Raw genomic sequence first — 21,562 nt, 5'->3', positions numbered from 1 at the left:
GCCAAGGTAAGAAAACCAGGAAAGCGAAGGAGTTTTAAAAAAAAGAAGAATGTTAATTTTCCCTTGCCATCTGCCATCCACCCAGAGTTCCAGGAAGCAAGGCCCCTTGTTAGGTTATGTAATCATCAGGCCCCAAATTGCCTCCCCAAGGGCTCAGCTGCAGATACAAAACGCTGTCCCACTCTGAAGAATGTGAGAGGTGGAGCCCAGTGTCGTTAAAGGGCCAGGCAAGCTCTCTGCTCCCTGCCCAGGGCTCCCACCCTTGGCACGATCCCAGCGCACTGGGCCAGCCACGCTAGTTTCCTGCAGAACACACCCCTCCCTAAGTCAGATGGGGCAAGGCAGGGGCCCCGGAAGGCAGGGAAAGCCTGAATTACACAGTGCTGTATTTTATTTTTGAAAAATTTCAAACTCCAAAAATTGGCAAGTACAGTACAAAAAACATTTTCCCCCTGAACTATTTGAGTAAGGCCACATCAGTGTGTTCTGCCCCACTTTGGGCTTTAGGACAGGACTGCTGAGAAAAGGGAGGCAAAGAAGGAATGGATTCCCTTGTATTTTTTAACCAAGAAAAGTGCATCAAATACATAGAGACAGTCCTACAAAATAATCATAATGAACCTGATTCAGGTTCCAATCAGGCGGCCAGCCCCCATCACTCTGTAAAGGGCATCGCTGCCCCTTAATGGCTGGGCAGCTTGGGGAAATCCCTTAACCTCACCGAGCCTCAATTTCCCCAACTGTAAAGTGGGGACATGACAGTCCTTCCCTCATGTTGTTGCTGTGAGACTTCTGTGAGCTAATGGCAGTGAACAGCCTGAAGTAACGGCTCAATAGATGTGAGCTATGGCAACTACCACGTATTTCTCAAAATCCTAGAAAATAATGACTCTTTTTTAGGAGGCTGGGCCAGGCTGCTGGGTGGGTGTTCCCTGGGCAGCAAGGCTCTGTGGCTCCCAGGCCTTCTTCCTTTTGCAGGCAGGCTTTTGTGTTTGTTTTTTATTTTTGGCAAGCCTGCAGCGGAGTCTGGAAGGGTTTCCTGGACAGAGGTCCTTGGAGCTGCTGCCTTAAGACGTGCAGCCCGGGCCGTGGCTGCCACTGTGTTCTGACCCAGACCCACTGCAGGCAGCAGCATGGAGCTTTGGGGGGCCTACCTGCTTCTGTGCCTCTTCTCCCTCCTGGCCCAAGTCACTGCCGAGCCACCAACCGTCAAGGTCAAGAAGGCAGCAAATGTCAAGAAAGGTAAGGAGGGGGACAGGGCCCCTCCCCCTCTTCCAGGGAGCAGGTCCCCCTCTCCTTCACGTGTCCTCATGCTCCTTCCCTTCATTTTCCTCCTGGATGAGTCAGCTAGGGAACTTTAGTGAAGTGCCCTCTGGGACCTGGGGGTTCTCTCATAGCAGAGCTAATTGTCAGAACCGTAAGGATTCCTGACTCTCAGAGTCAGAAAGAACCTTCCAGATCATCTAAACTGTCCTCTGCTCTCCCTATCCTTCCCAAATATTTTAAAGAAACCAAGCCTTTGGCTTGGCCATCTGGAGATGCTCGATCTCACCAGGGAACACGATACAGGCTGTGCTTTGTAAGCTCCCGACCTCGGTTTTCTCCACTGTAAAGTGGGGACAGTAGTATCTGCTCAAAGGCTTGTCCTGAAGATTTTATGATACAAAATATGTAAAGCCAGTGATACTCTTGATGCACAGGGGGGAAAAAAGGAACAAATGAATTCTAAATTCCATAGTGTATCACAGCCTTGAGGAAATAAATATGTTCAACCTCAAACTAGTGTGCTAGAAGCAGCTTTGCTCTCCTCTGTGGCTTCTGGGGTTTGGGGTGTCCTTGGGTTGCCCTGGCTGTAGCAAGACCTTCCCTTGCAGCTCCGCCTGTCGTGAGGTCACGCCAAGCTGTGTTGAGACAACAGCAGTGGAATGCCATGGCAATGAACCGGGCTGTCACCCCCGTGGGGATCATAGACAAGGAGAGAGTTCAAGGGGATAAGGGAAGGGTGGGGATTTAGACAGAGAAATGGCCAGGACCAAGAGCACCGATAAAGGAAGAAAGGGGTGTGGGGGTTCCTCAGGCCCTCTGTGGGGCTCTTCCATAAATGGACAGTTGCCCTGGGCCAGGAACTAGTGAAGTACATAGAGGTACAGCAGGGCCATGGAGCCCCACAGGCTGGCACAAAAGAGGGGGCAGATCCGGGTGCTGGGAGAAGATCATCTCCAAGATTCAGTTTACGAAGTGAACAAAGAAAAGTTCAAAACAGAATGGGTACTATGCTGACGTTAGCTTTGAAAAGGAGATTTGTATAAAAACACCTATTTCCTTGTGTATGTATAAAATTTTTCTGGAAGGATCCACAAGAGTTAGTGACAGCGATTAACTCTGGGAAGAAAATCTGGGAGACTGGGGGCAGTCTCGGTTGGGAGGGAATTGTTTGGATTTTTAAAAGTTATATGCATATATTACCTGCTATACAATGCTCATTTAAAAAGAGAAGACAATGTCATGCATGGTTATGTCTGCGAGCATTAGTCAGAATTGCCACCAAGGGACATTCTTTGTAAAGGATGCAGCTCCAAAGACAAATAATGGAATTTTCAAAAGTGGAAAATAGTTTCCAATTTCTCAAGGTTACCAAAGACTTAATATTTATATATTCAATTGTGTAATTCCTGCATTCAAGCGTGTGAGAAAGGAGCAGCTCACAGCACGCAAGGCCTCGGTCCTCTCCAGCTGTCCCACTCGAGCCCTGGCCCTAAGTGGTCTCCATGGAAGCCCCTGTGGGTCCAGGGCTCTGGAAGCCTGCAGAACAGCGACAGGGCACCAGTGGGACGGCCACCCAGCCCTGCGTCTGGCTGAAAGCTCTTCAGTGTTCTGACTCGGCTTGGTGTTTCTTCCTTCCACGCACCTCCACGGCAAACGCTGTGGAGCTCTCTCCACGCAGGGCCGATGTATATGCTGGGGACAACAGCAGAGAAACATTGCTCCTCCTCTTAAGAGGCAAGCCGTGCTGGCTCTCACTCAGGCATCGGCATCATCTGGGGGACACGTTCAAATCCATGTGCCTGGGCCCCGCCCCTGGAAATGCTGGTTTAGGGGTCTGGGCGGGTCCCAGCATCTGCCTTTTGTGTAAGTCTCCGGTGACCCCTAGGAGCAGCCAGGCGTGAGAAGCCCAGGAACAGTGTAGCTGTGGGACTGGTGCCCAGAAGTATGGGAGGGGGTCCAGAGGAGGGACAGTCATGCCCGAGAGGACCACTTGGTGCCCAGGCCAAAAGGTAGAGAACACACTGGCGGTACGGCTGAAGGGAGGGAAGGACAGCGTGTGCTAAGCCCCCATCCTGGCCCCAGAAAGGGGTGAGAAGGGGGGACCCTGTGGTACTTTTGGGAGCTCATCTGCTCCTGGGGCTACCTGGCCACATGTGGCCCAGGAGCTTAGGAGGGCAGGATGGCCTCATAGGGGTCACGAGCCCTTAGAACAGGGACCTGGGGAGACCTGGAGGACATCCATCCCAATAACACATGTCAGGAACCTGAGGCTGAGAATCTGAGGGGCAGCACAAGGGCCTCCTGACTCCTCGTACGGGGCAGTGGAGACACCCCCACTCCCACACCGTCCTTGGGGTGAGCATAATGCTGTGAGCTTCTTGTTCCTTGGCCAGTCCCTGGAGGACCCTTAGCACATAAAGGCTTCTTGGTGCAGATTACAAAAGGTACTCTCTCTGAACTGGCAAATTCTAGAAAGGCACTCCTTTTTCTGTTCTGGCCCAGCCTAGCCAGGGCAAGGCTTAGGAGCTGAACATAGGCCTTCACTTGTCCGCTCAGCTGATTGTGCAGTACCCAACTTGCACAACCTCACCCGACGCCCTCTTCTGGTGCGTCTTGTGCCTGGGTACAGAGCGGCTGTGAACTGACTGGGGCGGAGGCCCTGTGGGGGGCACACATAACCCCAGGCTAGTTTGCCAGCCCCAAATCCTCCCTTTTTTGCCTTGCTCATCTGGGTGTTATTTTCCTCATGTTTGATAAGTTACATCACAAATTTCTGTATATACAAGTACGTGTCTTGCCTGTGATTCCGCTGCAAAGGCATCTGTGGGCGGACAGAGGCTCTGCTCTCCTCATGCACGTGGATGTCGCGCAGGCACAGCCAGACGGGCCATGGAAGTGTTTCCCCACCCTCTGCCCCAAGCCGAGTGTGGCCTTTCCTGAAGCCCTGGGGTTTTAGGAAACCTGGGGTCTACCCCAAGAGCTCTCAACTTACACACACACGGAAATATGTTTCCCCTCCTGCGCCTGCGTAACCGGCTCTGTGTGCCGTCATGAAGGGGGTTACTCGCATCGTAGGTGGGTGATGAGCATCACACGAGATGACACATGGGAAGGTCATACCCAGAGCCTGGCCTGCAGTGGCTACTCCATAAAAGTGAAAACCCTAGGTTCCTTCTGCCCTCGCATTACTAGCAGCTGTGATGGGCACACACTCCGTCCCATGCTTCATTCCTCTCAGTCTTCTCCAGAGTCCTCTGAGGTGGGGCTATTTGTCTCCTTGTCACACAGGAGGAAACTGAATTGAGAGAGACGGAGCAGCTTGCCCAGGCTGCCCATGTCTGGAGACCTCCGGGCCCAGGCACATGCTTGTCCCCGGCTGGCATGATGCCCTGCTGGTCTGTGCCACGTTCTTCCAGCCTGTGGAGTGAACTGGGGGGCTCGAGAGGGCTCCTGCTTCCTGTGCTGTTCTCCTCTGGAGCTGAGAGGGTGGCTGGGTGGTTGGGGGTCTCCACCGAAGGCTCTGCCCCTGCTAAGCCCAGCCCCAGCTGATCCCGTGACGAGGCTGCACAAATGCACTGCAGGTCTCCCTCCAGCAGGAGCAAGTGAAGGCTGCCCCCCTCCCCCCACAGAAGGAAACTCTTGAGGATCAAGTGGACCCCCACCAGCATGGACAGAGAGAGAGAAAGTATCCCAAGATACCTGGTTGAGGGGAGTCATTTCCCCTTGTCCTTTGCGGCTGACAGAGGTCCCTGCCCATCCCTGCCCTGCCTCGATCCCTACTCTGCTGCCTTCCTCACATATTTCCTCCTCTTCATCCCAGATGTTGTGAACCCAAAGATGTTTGAGGAGCTCAAGAGCCAGCTGGACAGCCTGGCCCAGGAGGTGGCCCTGCTGAAGGAGCAGCAGGCCCTGCAGACAGGTGAGTGCAGGTGGCAGCCTCTCTGTACAGGAACGCCTGAGAGAAGGGCCTAGGCCAGCAGCCAGCAACGCACCTGTCACCCCTAGCCAGCACACAGCCGGGCTCCGTAGGCCAGGCCTGCAGGCCAGGGCACCAGGTTCAGGGAGCCGCACCCCTGAACTGCTTCCTCTTGGGGAGAGCCCCTGACCCGTGTCTGCAAAACCCACCTAGGCGTGCATGGACAAATCTGGCCACAGCTGGGTGGTGTGGAAGTGGGATGTCCCAAGAGGACAAAAGGCTCTCCGACAGGAATCTGTCACTGCCCACCAGAAGCGTGACCCCTGGAGTACTCTGTGGGGCAGGGGTAGCTGCCCCTCCTTTTAACAAAACCCCCAGGGCCTCCACTCAGCTGGCTTCTGCAGCCCCCAGGAGCTTCATGACTCTGTTGTCAGCAGCTTCACTGACCCGTCTCTCCCAATCATCACGACCGCGGTGAGCAGGATTTCTCATCCCCGTCTTAAAGAGGTGGCAGCTGAGGCATAGAGTCCTGCACCCACTGCACCCCCCCCTGGCTGGTTAGGGGCATAGCAGAATTTGAGGGGAAGCAGCCTCGAGCTGTGCCAAGTGTTGGGAGAGCTGGCTCTGCACTAGCCAGCCGAGTGACAGTGCACAAAATCACAAAGCCGTGGAGCCTGGGTGCACAGTAAGGTCACAGCCACTGCCCCCGCACTGTCTGGCCAGCCTACCCTGCAGCGTATCGCCTCTCTCTCCACCATGTTCCTGTCATATTGTCTCCATTTCCCACACACTTCAGACTCACTCCTACGTGAGCTTGCCCTCCCTTCCATGGAGGATATTGACTCACAGTAATAGTAGTTAACAGTTACACGTGGGCTTACTACGTGCCTGGCACTGCGTACGTGCTGGATGCAAGTTAACTCATTCACAGCAAACCTACGCGGTGGGCTGTTACAATATCTTCACTCCCATTTTCCACCGGGGCGCTGAGGACCCCGTGGACAGCCAGAAGGAGCAGAGCCTCACTTAGCTCTGCTATGCTGTCTCTCGTCATCCACTGAGAATCACGCTGACTCCTCCTTAGCAAATCTACAAACCTCCCTGCATCCTGTCTCTTCTCTGACCAAGGCCCACCCGTCTGCAAGGCCCTCTCCTCCCCTCCTGCCTGCTCAGAAGCCTCCAAGATCCTTCTCACTGGGCAGTTTTTACACACTCCCTCCCACTAGATCCTTCCTTTCAGCATTCACATTGGCCATCCTTTTGTCCTTCTAAAGTGCCACACTCTGCCCCTCCACCACAGGGCCTTTGCACATGCTGTTCTGGCAGCCTGAATCGCTCCCCCAAGATCCACCTAATAAATGCCTCTAGAATTACCTTCTCAGGAATCTCTAATCCCTCCTCTCAATCAGGCTCCTCAGTTAGAAGCTCTCACAGAACAATGTTCTTTTCTTTAACACACCTACTGCAGTTTGTAATGGTATACTCATGTGTTGACTTACGTCTGCCTCCCCCTACCAGACTGTAAGCCCCAAGTGCACAAGGGCCATATTTGCTTTTGATGGCCCTTGTCTGTCCCACCACCCTCCCCAGCACAGTGCCTGCCACGTATCAACAGTACTCAGTACATCTTTGTTGAAGGAAGGACCACACATGACTTTGGACAGCTTCCCTAACATGGCAGGTGAGGGGACAGGGCTCTAGAAAGGGAGCATCTCCAGAGAGGTTTTTGACTTCAAGTATCAGGAAACCTAATAGTGGCTTAAATAAAAAGTGAGTCTGCAAGTAGGCAGCTATAGGTTTAGTTCAGAAGCTTCACCTCACACTCCCAAAATGGCTGCCCCAACTCCAGGCCTCATGAGTACATTCAGATGAAGAATAGGGAAGAAAGGTGGCCCAGCCAATCTGCCCCATTTATCAGGAAAGTAAGAGTACGCACTTCCATCCTACTGACCAGAACTCTATCGTATGGCCACCTGGAGCTTCGAGAGCATCTGAGAATGCAAGAATGTGGCTTTTCCAGCCTCTATAGTGGAGGAAGACAAGAGAGACAGGAGTTGGGAAGCAACATGTCTGCCAAGGAGGGAATGCTAAGAATGCACACAATGCCACCCTGGGCCTCAGTTTCCTCATCTATAAAGCAGGCGTAGGGGTATATCTGCAGGGTAAGCCCTAAGGTCTCCCTCATGGCCCAGCTCTGTGCATGCAGTCAGTGCAGCCCAGGTGCCACTTGGCCCCTGAGGTGAGGTAAAGTGCTGGGGACCTCCCTGCACAAAGTTCAGGACATACGGAGGTCCAAAGCAGCCTCCTCCATGTCTGCTGATTCCCAGGAAGCTCAGGGCCTCCTGGTCTCCCTGGGGGACCTTCTCCTGCTCATCATCCTCTCCTTTAGTACCACAACCCACAAGTCACCTTGTCAACAAACCCACCCAAAGCATTCCTGAGCCCTGGCGACCTAACTAAAGAGTTGAGGAAATCAGGGTTAGGGGAGGTGACCCTTTGCTTTCCCAGTCAGCGCGCCCACCTGGCACATTTCTGCTGGGCACGAGGAGGCAGAGGTGATCCAGCCAGGGCCCTACACCCAGGGAGCTTCGACATATTCGTGGAGTCACTGGAGCCCGTAAAGCACGTGCAGGAGTTAGAGAAGATGACGAGGACTGACTCCACGCAGAGGGCAGGGCGGGAGCAGAGGTGTGGAGGCGGCTCCCGTGAGTCAGCAGGATCTGGAGGCCAGAGCAGCTAAATGTCAGGAGCGATGACAGCATCGCGGAAACAACGCTGACTGAGGACTGACTGTGCTGGAGAGAGCGCTGTAGGCAGCGTTCCCAGGAAGCAAACCAAGGGGGCCTTTAGCTCTTGGGATCAGCACCCGTGGAAGGGAAGGGACAGAAAGAAGCAGGGTGGGCAGAGGGAGAAGTCCAGCTGCGCTGTGGTCTCCATGAAGGACTCAGCTGACTGCAGAGGGAGCCCCGATGACGGATGACCCTTCAGCACTGTCCTGAGTAGGGGAGGAAGGGATCATTGGTCAGTCACTGGGTGCAGGCTGCTCTGAGGAGGTGGCACAGCCTTAGAAGCGGTGCCTGTCTTCTGCAATCCTCACAGGAGGTGGAAAGCTAAGGGCTGTCTTCCTGCAGCACTCCCCGGCCCCAATATAGTAAGTTCCGCATCCCCAAAGGGGTCTAGGTAGCGTGTCACAGTGTCCCAGAGGAAGGAAAGGCAATGAAGGCCGGCTGGTCTAGGCTGCAGGCTAGCAGGAGGTAGGGCAGCTGACTCCGGACAGAGCCTGCAGTTAGGCACCTCTGCCACGCTTCGGGCCCCACGCTTAGAGTGGTCTCAGGTGCTCACTGGGACATGGAGATGCTGCTCCCTCAGTATTTGCTGAGTGGAGTGGAAGCAACTGAGTGGGTGGGTGAGTGAGTGAGTGGACGGGATGGGGTGGAGTGCAGACCTCCAGCTAACATTTATAGTGGCAAGAGGACAAATACACCCCATCTGTCTAGATATTTATATTTCCATTAGAATTCAAGGTAAAAAAACAAACTGCTAAACGAAAACACATTCTATACTCATAACTCAACCAAATATGCACCTCCATCCCCACCTTTGAGGCCAAGTTCAAACAGAATTTGTGGACTCCTCAGATCTCTCTGCCCAAAAGCCGGCCCTGGTCCACAGGCTGTGCCCAGCCTCCTGCCTTCTCTTCTGTCTGAGGGTCCTGCAGCTCAGCTCCACCCTCCCAGCCCCGCCCCGCCTGCCCTCCGGAGAGCTGATCCTTGCAGGCCCTGGAAGCATTAGCCTCTTGGGCAGGGATTTCAGGCCCCGGGCACCTGGTGTGTGGTCTAGGCTCTAGGTAGGCAAGTGCCATGGCTGGATCTAGGGAGGAGTGTGGCCAAAGGGGGGCCAGAGCAGGTGGCTGGGCCACCTGGGAAGCTGACTCTGAGATGGAGTTAATTTATCAGGGAGAGCCCTTGGGTCCACACCTGCGGAGGGTGGGGAAGGAAGCAGAACTGGGCAGACGGAGAGCTGAGCTGTAGTGTAGGGCCAAGGCCAGCCTTTGTGACCCCACGGGTGCCCCAAAGCTGAAAGGGCAGAGATGGCCTGGCTTTTACACTCCCCATCCCTGAGGCACTGAAGGTGGGTGCCCTGGGCAGGGCTGTGACCTAGGGCTGGGCGCTCTGCAGCAGAGGGGGCCTACCTTACTTGAGTGGGGACCTGGGCCTGCATGGCAGTGTCCACAGAAGGGCCTCAAAGGGGAGGAGGGGGATCAAGGCCAGCACCCCTCCAGCCTGTGTCCAGGGGCTGTCCAGGCCCAGTGGGATGGACCGGATGGGATGGAGGACTGTGGGCCTGCCCTGGGCACTTGGCTCTTGGCTCAGCAACCTGGGGACCTTTGGTGACAGCCATCTCTCCCCCCTCCCAGTCTGCCTGAAGGGCACCAAGGTGCACATGAAGTGCTTTCTGGCCTTCACCCAGACGAAGACTTTCCACGACGCAAGCGAGGACTGCATCTCGCGCGGGGGCACCCTGGGCACCCCGCAGACGGGCTCGGAGAACGACGCCCTGTACGAGTACCTGCGCCAGAGCGTGGGCAACGAGGCCGAGATCTGGCTGGGCCTCAACGACATGGCGACGGAGGGCTCCTGGGTGGACATGACCGGAGGCCGCATCGCCTACAAGAACTGGGAGACGGAGATCACCGCGCAGCCCGACGGCGGCAAGGCCGAGAACTGCGCCGTCCTGTCCGGCGCGGCCAACGGCAAGTGGTTCGACAAGCGCTGCCGCGACCAGCTGCCCTACATCTGCCAGTTCGCCATCGTGTAGCCCGCGGGCGGGGGCGGGGAGCCCTTGCAGCCCGGAGCCCCTCCGTGCGCTTGGAGCCGCCTTTTGCAAATAAAGTTGGTGCACCTTCGGGCCGCAGTGGGTGCTGGGTCCGCGGGGCGGGAAGGAGAGAGCAGCAGCCGGCCGGGCTCGGTGCGCGGGCTGCACACCACCCGTGGGTTCTCCAGGGGAGGACGGGCGGAGAGAACTGCGGAGAGCGGGGAGGGAAGGAATCCGGGAGACGAGAGAACCCTGGCTTGCTGCCTTCTTTTTTCTTTTTATAACTTTTTATTTTCACTTAATTTCAGATTTACAGAAAAGGTGTAAGAATCTCTGGATCCCCAGATATTAACATTTTCCCCATATTTGCTTTAACTTTTTCTTTTATTGCTTTTTGACAGTAAATTGCAGACACGATCTCACTTTACCCCTAAATACTTCAGTGTGTGTTTCCTGAAAATAAGGATAGTTTCTTACACAGCCACGGGGCAGTTATCAAAGTCAGGAAATTAACCTTGCTATGATATCGTTATCTAAGGTGCATCCCTTATTCAAATTTCCAGGCTTCTTTAGAATCTACTTCCATCTGTTGGAATCCAGCATTGTCCCCCCACCCCCAATTCCAGGGGAGAGCGGGGTGCTCCCACTGCTTACCCTCCTGATGTTTCTGGGTGGACCGACACACAGGCCTGCTGCGGGCTGGGCAGAGAGTGGGGGGCAGAGGCTGCCACAGGAGAGATTTGCATTCCCCTCCTGCCTCAACACGTCCTGGGAGCTGCTCTAGGGGCCAAGCATGACAGTCACCAACACTGCCTGGCCAGTGTGTCCCCTTCCTTCCCACCTTCACAGAAAGCTAGGCAGGGGTTCACTTAACTGTGTGTTAGCTGTAACAGCTGCCACTGTTGAGCCCACCACATTGCAGGAACTTTAAATACATCGTCTTATTTAATCTTATCTACCCGGGACAAGATGTGCTATTATCACCATTTTACAGAAAAGGAAGTTGAAGCACAGGGAAGTTCAGTGACTTCCACTGGTCTTGAAGCTAGTAAGGGTCAGGCGCGGTGGCTCACGCCTATAATCCTAGCACTCTGGGAGGCCGAGGCGGGAGGATTGCTTGAGCTGAGGAGTTCGAGACCAGCCTGAGCAGGAGCAAGACTCCCGTCTCTACTATAAATAGAAAGAAATTAGCCAAACAACTAAAAATAGAACAAATTAGCTGGGCACGGTGGTGCGTGCCTATAGTCCCAGCTACTCGGGAGGCTGAGGCAGGACGATGCTTGAGCCCAGGAGTTGGAGGTTGCTGTGAGCTAGGATGACGCCACGGCACTCTACCCAGGGTGGCAGAGTGAGACTCTGTCTCAAAAAAAAAAAAAAAAGAAAAAAGCTAGTAAGTGGCAGAGCCAGGATTTAACCCAGGGCTGATTCCAAAGGCCTTTGCCTTTCCACTACCACTGCAGTGCTTGCTTGATGTGTCTGGAACTTTTCTGACATAAAACATCAGAACGTGGCCTAGTGATCCCTTCCTGGCATGCCTGGCCCAGCTCAAGTGACATATCCTGGGGGAAGTCTTCCTTATCCATTGGCCACGGCCATTGCTCCACTGTCTGGACTTCTGCAGCATCTTTTCTCTCTGGCTGTCCTTTAGTGTGTCTTGCCTTCAGTAATAAATTGATGACAGTTCGATTTGATCAATGGGGATGGGGTGAGCTGGCAGAGACAGTTTGCAGTGAACTGTGTACATACTTTGTGCCAGGCAGTCTGTTCATCATGGTCACAGAAAGCATCTGGTGAAATTCAGCAATTATGGGAGGAGGTGATGAGATCCACTGGTATAAGTGCAGAAACTGAGACTCAGAGGGGCGATGCAATATGTTCAGAATGGTCCAGATCGTGAGAGGCAAAGCTAAAACTCAAATCTACGTCTTGTAACTCTGAGTCCTGGACTCTTTTTACGCGTCCCCAACCCTTTAGCTTTCTAGCAGGATACAGGTGACCAGGGATTTTTCAAAGCTCCCGAAGTGGGTGGCTGCCCAAAAGAGCGTACCCATGCCTCTGCGTGTGAGCGTGGGTGCTGGTGGAGAGACAGCCGCTGTGATGACACCACTTGGGCGGACAGCCGGCATTGCCCACTTCCAGCAGTAGGTGGCAGGATGGGCAAGAGAATAGAAATCTGTCTTTCAGCGTCTCTTGCATTTCGAATACTGAGAACTGCGCACTTCAAACTGTGTACACCTGTCCTCTAATCTTGTCTTTATTTAAATTTTGACATTTCGTTCATCATGGACTTGGGAGACATTAATTTTTATTTTAAAAAAATAGTGCATTTGAATATTACTTACCTTGCTACTGAGTTTTTTTGGCATCCCCATAAATTTTGTACCCCAGGTGAGTAGCTCACTTATCATGAGTCTCTGCCCTGCCTCAGAGGTACGAACTTTCGGGAAGTTCCCAGGGGTTATACAAATGACAATAGTTTTGAGGTACTCAGCTTCCAGATCTTCCACTTCTGTGTTACTCGTTGCTAGAATTGAGCTGCCTGGGGCAGGCCTAGGTGGAGTACTCTTTTCCTATTTTCTCTCCTTACAAAAGGAAGGCCGACTCTTTCAGCCATCCTGAACTTACCATGGTGTGTTGCCCTGGTGTGTGAAAAGCTTTGGAGATGCCACTCAAAAAGACTATTTGAAATATTGATCTAGGTATTGAGCATGTAAAACACTGGGTAAAAAATCCTTTTGCAAATTTAGTGGTTTCCAGTTCTTTGCCTTCAGTAACCTTGGAGGAGAGCCTAATCAAGTGGTCAGTTAATAGACCATACGAAATAATTTCCAATGATAAAAACACTTTTAACCGGTACCTTAGAAGTTCAAGTATTAAGTGATATCACTATAACAAAACTCCCTACAGTCTTACCAACTTACTCATCTGAACAAGGTTTCTCAACATTTTCAACTCTAAAAATGAAAAATAGGAATAATATTGATACTGAATCCTGCTTCATTCTAAGCTACATGAATCAATTTTTAAAAAACCCATTCATCTGATTAAAAGAATTGTGTTTACTTGTATGTATAAAAATATGCGATATGCCTTTGGTGTTTTGATTAATTGTGTGCTGACAGTAATTGTTGGGGAAGTGCCAGCAAAATGAGTTTGAGGAGCACTGGGCTAACCCCTTTCTCTGAGAGCAACGCTACCCTCGGCGTTTGTGAGGGCGGCTGAGCAGGAGGCTTCACGGTTTCCGTGAAGGAACTTTCTGTCGGCTCTTCCTCCTCACCAGTGTGCAGGAGCCCTGTGTGTGGGCCTGGGTGGGCCTTACTCCCTCTCCTCGCCCCGCCACCTCTCTGCTCCTGTTTCTCCTTTCCCATTTGGCTGTTCCTCCAGCCTTCCTCACCCTGGCCCATCCCAGCCAAGGGGAGGGAGAGCTGGAAGGAGGAATTACAGATGGAGACCCTCAGTGTGGAGAAGGGGGTGCCCGGGAGACCTGGTGCTTGTCCTGGCAGCACTGGCTGTGGGACCCTGGAGAAGGCCTGTGGGACACAGCCCCCAGTTTCTTCATCTGCAATATGAGATGTAGACTAGATGATCCTTAAGACTCCTGCATCCAGGATTCTACCCACCGTCCTTGGGAATGTTTTTGCAGAATCCTCTCCAGATCAGAAAGCTATTTGGCGACTATTTCCTCTGCCCATGCAAAGCTCATCCCCTGCACTGGCCATCTCATTATCTGCAGGGACTATTGGCCACGGCTGTGTCTCTCTTGAATCCCAAATGTGTACAAATTTAGATTCCTGGTGGACCCCACCTAGAAGTCCTTAGGCACCTAAGTCAACATGTCCAAAAAGGAACTCAGTGTCTTCCTACTCAAATCTGCTCCTCTTCCTGAGTTCAGCATCTCCATGAAGGTCCTCACCTATCCAGTCATCCAAGCTCCAAACCTGTTGAGTGTCAAAGGTGACTCAGTGTCTGTCCTGAGACACTTGACACTTGAGACAGACAGTTAACATTCAAAAATTTACCAGGACTCTATGATTCTGCCTGCCAGGGAGCTCTCTGATCTGTCTCCTCTTATCTAGTTGCATTGCTACTGGGCTCAATCAAGTCTCTTGCCTGAACCATTGCAGATAACATTCTTCCTGATTCCACAACTTCCCTAGCATCTCTCCCACCCATCCCAAACCATAGCCTTTACTGCATAACCACTAGTTGTATGGCAGAGAAAGGCCGGTTCAAGCTTTGGTTGGAGATGGCCCATGGAAAGCGATCTTCCCTCACACACACACACACCCCTTTGCTTCATCTGAAAACATTTCTCCACTGATGTGTCCCTGATGCCTTAAACCACTAGGCAATAGTGCAATAATTCTTCCTTTGAGTTTGGCTTTGCACAGATAGAGAGGAAATTAAAAACAAAGAAAACTAGCAATGTTTATGCTGACCCAAAGCCCCTTATTATGAGCTGGGAAAGAACCCAGAAATTATCTCATTTAATAGTTATAAACCCAGGAGGTAGGTATTACTAAACCTATTTCATAATTGAGGAAAATGAGGTATAAAGATAACTTTTCTTGAGAACATTCAGTGATGGGACTGGAGTTTCAGCACAGGTCTGTTGTGTTCCAAAGCCCACATACCATCTGCTATATACATTAAGTCCTTCCAGAATCTTGAAGAAAGTTTGCAGATTTTCATGATATGATTGTGAAGGATTTGTAAAGAAGAGTTGATAGTGATGTATATTGGTGGGTAGTAGTGATTGGTGGTACAGAATCCTATAAAAACACATTTTCTACCCATTTTTTCTAGGGCTATTTCTGAGACCTAATGTTAGGTTCTACCTCACCTGCTTTTCATGGGTGACTCATTTATATGCATGGTTTACAAATCTTTCAAGCTGAAAATCATGGAAGAACCTACAAAACAACTAACCCTTTTCTCCACTAGAATGTGCTATTATTTCATGCAAGGTGAGAACACAGCCAGCGAAAGATCAATGCGATCTTCAAATGAAGAAAGTAAGGCACAGGGAGGTTAAATGACCAGCCAAGTCACATAGCTTGCTAGAGAATGCACCCAAGAGTTTCACTTTCTTAGTAGAAAGAAGCTTTGTGCAAACCATTGCTCCAGACAGCTAACTAGTTAACTATGGAGTGCCTACCATGCTCAGCACACTGCCTGGGGCCTGCTTGAGCTGTTCCCTGCCTGGTGGGACACTTGGCAATTTAAGGGGCTCAGAGAAAAAGGGATGGGGCTGGTTTTGCCCCTGAGAATAGTTCTCCTGTTTTGCATTGCTGAGAAAAAAATTGGGCGATATGGTAGGGAAATGTTTTTTGGATAAGGACAGACAAGCCAAATATTAATAGCTAGGTTAAGGGCAAGTTGGGAAACTAGAGTTTCCTCCAATCTCTAGGGTTTTCTTAACGAAGAAAACCTTAATCCAGGTTGCAGTTATTCGATGGCAGTGACACTGAGTCAGGAAGAAGCCTTGGACTTGGATTCTAGCTCTGCCACAGGGCCAGTCCTATGGCCCTGGTAGACTCACAATCTCTGAACTGTGGTTTCTTCAACTGCATGATTCGAGCTTTTTTTTTTTTTTTTTTGTGACAGAGTCTCACTCTGTTGCCCGGGCTAGAGTGAGTGCCGTGGCGTCAGCCTAGCTCACAGCAACTTCAAACGCCTGGGCTCAAGCAATCCCCCTGCCTCAGCCTCCCGAGTAGCTGGGACTGCAGGCATGTGCCACATGCCCGGCTAATTTTTTCTTCATATTTTTAGTTGTCCAACTAATTGCTTTGTATTTTTAGTAGAGACAGCTCTCGCTTTTGCTCAGGCTGGTCTCGAACTCCGCCTCCCAGAGTGCTAGGATTACAGGCGTGAGCCACCACGCCCAGCCTAACTGCATGATTTGATAATGGGAGAATGGAGCACCAGAGCCAGGCTCACAGACTTGCAAGCTGAAGACGAATTTCTTAGCCTCTCAAGCCAGGCATGGCTGGCTTATCTGTGGTTACCACAGTCTCTTCAAATCACCTATGAATTATTCTCTCCAAGGCCATCAGTGAAGGCAGCAGAGAAGGGCCTGGAATCTACATCTGTTAAGCTATCATCTACTCTGCTTCCACAAGCCAGTTCAGCTTCCTGGGGGTGATGAGAGGTGTGCCCTGGGAGGTGAGGGGCAGACCATACACTGGGGACCATGGGGACCCAGGCTTGGAATCATTGTCTCCGAGGCTGTTTCCCCATGTGTACAGTGGGCTTATTGCCTTTCTTCCACAGCTGTTGTGGACTAGACCTGTGTAAAGACTCTATCCCACTGCTTGACACACAATTATAAAGATCGTAAAGCAATGTTACTGTGTGGAAAAAGCTTTGGAAGCAAAACTACTCTACATAAATGATAATAAAAAGCCATGACCTTTACCTGGGTAGGAAAAAAAATACAGTGAGCTCAGCCATGACCTAGTTTCTTTTATACAAGGAAGATAATTCTCTTGGGCAGATAGTCTGGCAACATGGTTGGCTCTGAATTGTTAATAATATGGATCAGGCCAAATTGAAAGTTAGATCAGTGGTTCTCAGCCCAGGCCACATATTAGGATCACCTGAAGTACTTTTTAAAAAACTCAATGCCCAGGCTGCACTCTAGACTAATTAAATCTGAATGTCTGGGGAGTCGAATCAGGCACTGGTAGTGTTTAAAGCACTCCAGATGATTCCAAGATGTGGAGAGAAGTGGTCGAGAACCACTGACTTAGGCGAAGCCAGTTGCCTACTAGGTTAGGATTTTGGAAGAGATCCCTCAGCCCTTACATATCTCCTCCAATGGTCTGCCTCAGTAAATTTCTACTACTCTAACTATTCAGCAATGGTCCCATGCACACTAACCAGGTTTGGTGACAATCAGATTGCTTTATATTGATTTTGAAAAGAAGTAGAGGTTGGGCTTGAAGGACCTGGTGTAATCAGTTCTAATTTCAGTAGGAAGTAGGCATGCTTATTAGATAGGATTAGATTTGGCTGCATATAATGAAAAATGCAAAATAACAGGATCTTAAACAAGACAGATGTCTTGAGGCAGGTAGTCCAATGTTTGTGTGGCATCTCCATGGTCATGGAGGATATTGAGTTCCTTCTGTTTTCCCACTCTACCATCCTAGTGTGGGGCTTCCGTTTTTGAGATCACCTCATGGTCTATGATGACTGCTGGAGATCCAGCAATTATTATCCACATTTCATTCATCAAGTAAGAAGAAAAAGAGGATAGGCAAAAAATATCCAGTCAGCTTCCTTTAAGGAGACTTTTCTGTATATCTATCTCATAGACCAGAACATTTTCTAGTGCTTAGCTGCAAGGAAGGCTGAGAAGTGCAACCTTTTAGGTAGGTACATTGACACCCCAAATAAAATTAAACTTCTTTAAGGAAGGGACAAACGGTAGGCAACTAAAAGTTTGTGCCATGGAGCCATTGCAGACCCAAAGCCTGGACGTTAGACGGAACTGGAAACTAGGAGGCAGGAGAATTAAAAGATTTTGAAGAAAGAATGATAACTCATTCATCTGGTCCCCAAAAGCTTGCAGCCATGAGTTTTTCAGTAGAGAAAGATTGTTTTCAATTAGTGCAGCTGGGTCAAACTCTAGTTCCTTTTCCACAAACTCCTAGTTCCTAAGAATGGTTATCTCAGCCTTTGTTTTGGGATCAGCCCTCTCTTGAGGAGCCTGGACCTACAAGGTGTTACATCCTAGGTGCCTTCCTACCTGCCTGTTCCTGGATGGTGGAATCATTGATTGCTGGACCTGAGTCAAAAGACATAGAGCATACCCGTGGCAGACCTTGGCTGAATTCTGTGAAGCTTTTTTTCCCATTCCCTTGGAGAGTTAGTTGTACACTTTATCATTCATGGTCCTAGCAAGAAACAGATTCCAACTCAGTTCAAAAGATTGTAATGAACGGGCTACAAGCAGTCCTTGTTTTATATAGTTTTGATATGCTTAAATTTCAATGACCACAGTTTAATTAAATAACACCTGTTCTCTAACAAGATAGTTCAAATTTCAGTTACATTGTTATACAGCTTTATGCAATTGCCAAAGTATAATTTCACCACTGACTCTTTGATCCACACATCACTAAGAGGTGTGCAGCATGGTCAGTGACCCATCATGTCACTTCTTTCAAAGTCTGTCACTGGGCGCTGTGTACCTGTCATTCAGTTCATCCGCAGACAGCGAAGTGTGTAGTTCTGTTGTTTCCTTGTCTCCCAGTGATAAACTCATGTAGCAGTTTACAAAAATGGATAATTGAAAGAGGGAACTGATCAATAAAGATGAAAATGCAGCAAAGAAAGGAAAAGTGATAACACTGGAAGTAAGATTCACACAGAATATCAGCAGAGTCAGAGAAGAAAGAGCCGACGGTGGGGGTGTGGGTGGTGCTGCTGTTTGGGACTCTGGATACGCGGCCAGAGGAGCTCAGTGACGGCGAGCTTACCCAAATCAGTGAGAAAAGTGGTGTGATGAAAAGGATGAAGATGTCCCAGAGGAAACGGCACCAGCAAAAAATCACATTAAAAGAATTCTTGGTGATATTTTGTGACACTGTAAGAAAAAAAATAAAATGTGAAAGCTGGTCCACACTTACGAAAGGAGTATGACAATTTGCCAAGACATAGAAACGATGTTCACTCTGTATGGAAAGTTATATATGATGGGAACGTCAACCCAAAATAACTAGCTGAGGCGAAAATCTCAATCAATGGATGTTTATTAAGCCAAAGTTGAGGAAAAACACACAAATCAGAGACAAACTTGTGGCTGTTTTTCAAGGGGAATTTGGAAGTTTCAGCATTTAAAGGCATACAGAAAAGAAAAAGGGTGGGGAGTGGGAAGGAGTTAGACAAAATAGTTACATCTTTGTGAGATGCAGGAAAATCTACATTTTACATAAGACAAGGTAAATGTTAGAGGAGAAAAAAGGAAATGAAAGAAGCATCAATTATGTAGATGTCCCTGGGTAGGTGGAAGATCCTGATCCTGTCTTGTCTTGTCCTGTCCTGTCTTGTCTCTGTTCTGCACCTGTAAAGATAAGCTTGTAATTCACATTAGTGTGGAGCTAGACATAGCCTGCAGACCTAAAGTTATAATTTGCATGTCTTTGCTTGTGGGAGGCCAGCAAGGAATTTCCTTAATGAATGATTGGTGCGGTCAGTTCTTCACAGGTGCCTGAGGACTTTACCTTCTCTTTTGCATGAGGAGTTTAGAGGGGTGGTCCTGAGATTTTTATTTTCTTTTTACATGAAGGAGGAGGTAAGCATCATCCAAACTCTTGGTAAGATTTTTACAAAGAAAACACTTTAATTCTCAATGTTTCTGATGTTTTAAATTAGTGTATTTAGTGTCAATTTTTACTACTTTATCTCTTACTGATAGAAGGTTTTTTGACGAACATTTTGAAAGGTCATAGAACAATCATAATTTTCCTCATTGATTATTGTTTTGCATGGTTTCAGTTTGCATGGCCATTTTACAGTCCTATGCTACGGTGCGAAGTGAGGATTTTCTGTATTTACAGAGAAATGGGCACTATTTGGCAAAACAACAAGGAATATTGGGGCATTCGGAGGCTAGCCACAGCAAGAAGCACCCTGTAGGGCAGAAAGGCCATGGAAGCAAATAGTGCTGCTGGAGCCATGGAGTGGTCACATGGTGAGAGATCTCTGCATGGAGGGACACAGCCACAGACAGGAAATGTGGCCCTTAGCACAGAGGGGACTGGCAGGAAACATCCCAACACCTGCTTCTGTCCACCCTCCCGACTCTTGCAGTTGCATCGCATTGGGGGAACCTAGACAGCAGCAGGTCCAGACAGTGCAGTCTGGTCAGATTCCCCAGGCACAGAACAGGGTGGAGGTGGGTGGAACCCGGTTGGGGGCTTACATATACTTAACATTGTACTGTCGTGCTTGTGTCCATGTCCTACAGTTGGGGACAAAATCATCTGCATCTCTATTACCACTTATCAAGACAAAGTGAACAGAGATAGAATCTAGGTTTCCATCCTCTCAACGTAGGGTTCCTTCTAACATCCACTGTGCACCAGAATTCCCTTGGAACTGCTCATCACATTGACTGAGACACAAAATACAAAGAGCAGTCAACGGGGAAGGGAAAAGCCAAGAAAATATTTCTTCATCCCCCCAAAAGTGTTTGGGGGTTTTAAGGTACAAGCATATGCTTCAAATGTCTTCAATTATCATTTTCCATGTAGAATGCCTCTAGATTTTTAATGCTGAAACCTAGACAGATGTATTTCTCAATGCCCCTTCCTTCCCCTCCCCTCCCCTTCCCTTTTATTTTATTTTCTTGGCAGTCTCTTTTTGTTGCCCTGGCTAGAGTGTGGAGGTGTCATCATAGCTCACTGCAACTTCACACTCCTGGGCCCACACTCCTGCCTCAGCTTCCCAAGTAGCTGGGACTACAGGTGTGCCACCACGCCCGGCTAATTTTTTCTATTTTTTGTAGAGATGGAGTCTTGTTCTTCCGCAGGTGGGTCTCGGACTCCTGGCCTCAAGTGATCCTCCCACCATGGTCTCCCAAAGTGCTAGGATTATATGCATGTGCCACTGCCCCCAACCTCATCCAGTGTTTTTTTTTTTTAAAAATAGTCCCCCAAACTCAGAAAATTTTAAGCAAGATAGGCTAGGAACTTTTCAAATTACATTCCAAATACAATGGACACAATAGCAGGGCAGGCGATGGGTACACCTCTCTCAGATGTTACATCTCTTGGGATCAAGTTTACTTTCTGACATGATAGTTTCTGTAACTTATATAATGGATTTTGTGTATGCATGTGTGTTTCAGTTACATCTTTGGAAATCTATTGGGGATTTGGGGCACTCATTAAACCAAAACTTGCCATTTAAATAGGAAAGAGGGTGTTGTTCTGCAGAATGCTTGATTTCTGTGAATGGTCTACCATTAGGAGACACCCTATTGTTCTGGGGCTGCCTCAGTGATGGTGTCCTCCATCTGGGGGCTCCCAGTCCTGGAAGTCTCCCCACTCACCCTTTCTAGAACACTCTTCAGTGCCCATTTATGTCACCTATGCTGCTGGCTTCCTTGAAAGAGGACTGAGAGGATCAGCAAGGCAGAGTTGCAAAACCCTTTGCTGTGGGGGCTGTCCTGGGCATTGCAGGATGTTTCGCGGCATCCCTGATTTCTACCCACTAGATGCCAGCAGTACCGCACTCCAGCTGTGATAGCCAAAGTGTCTCCAGTCACGGCTAAATGTCCCCTGGGGGGCACGATCACCCCCAGTTTGAGAACCCCTGAGGTAAAGAGTAAGTTCAAAGCTCCTCAAAAACGGTGCCATGCAAAATATAGTAGATGAAGCAGATCTTATTTGCCTGATGCTTCAAATTCCAATTCTGTCACTTAACATGATATAAGGAAACCGTATTTCCCAAACCAAAATTCAGGATATACAACAAAGGCTTAAAAAAAAACAAAAAACAAAAAACAACTCTTCTATGAATTTATTTATTCACCAGCAGTGTACAGTTTAAATC

General features: G+C 49.6%; 1 protein-coding gene across 1 annotated transcript; it reads left to right on the top strand.

Moving 5' to 3' along the window:
* The first annotated feature begins 1,049 nt into the window (after positions 1 to 1,049).
* On the top strand, positions 1,050 to 10,100 carry CLEC3B (C-type lectin domain family 3, member B). The gene is made up of 3 exons (XM_012638429.1): positions 1,050 to 1,242; positions 5,087 to 5,185; positions 9,600 to 10,100. The coding sequence occupies exons 1-3, from the start codon at positions 1,134 to 1,136 to the stop codon at positions 9,998 to 10,000; spliced, it is 609 nt and encodes a 202-aa protein (XP_012493883.1). The 5' UTR covers positions 1,050 to 1,133; the 3' UTR covers positions 10,001 to 10,100.
* The last annotated feature ends 11,462 nt before the right edge of the window (positions 10,101 to 21,562 follow it).

The sequence above is a fragment of the Propithecus coquereli genome, unplaced genomic scaffold (genome assembly GCF_000956105.1).
Source record: "Propithecus coquereli isolate 6110/MARCELLA unplaced genomic scaffold, Pcoq_1.0 Scaffold1, whole genome shotgun sequence".
NCBI classification, from domain to species: domain Eukaryota; kingdom Metazoa; phylum Chordata; class Mammalia; order Primates; family Indriidae; genus Propithecus; species Propithecus coquereli.
This window is presented reverse-complemented; position numbering and strand designations above follow the sequence as displayed.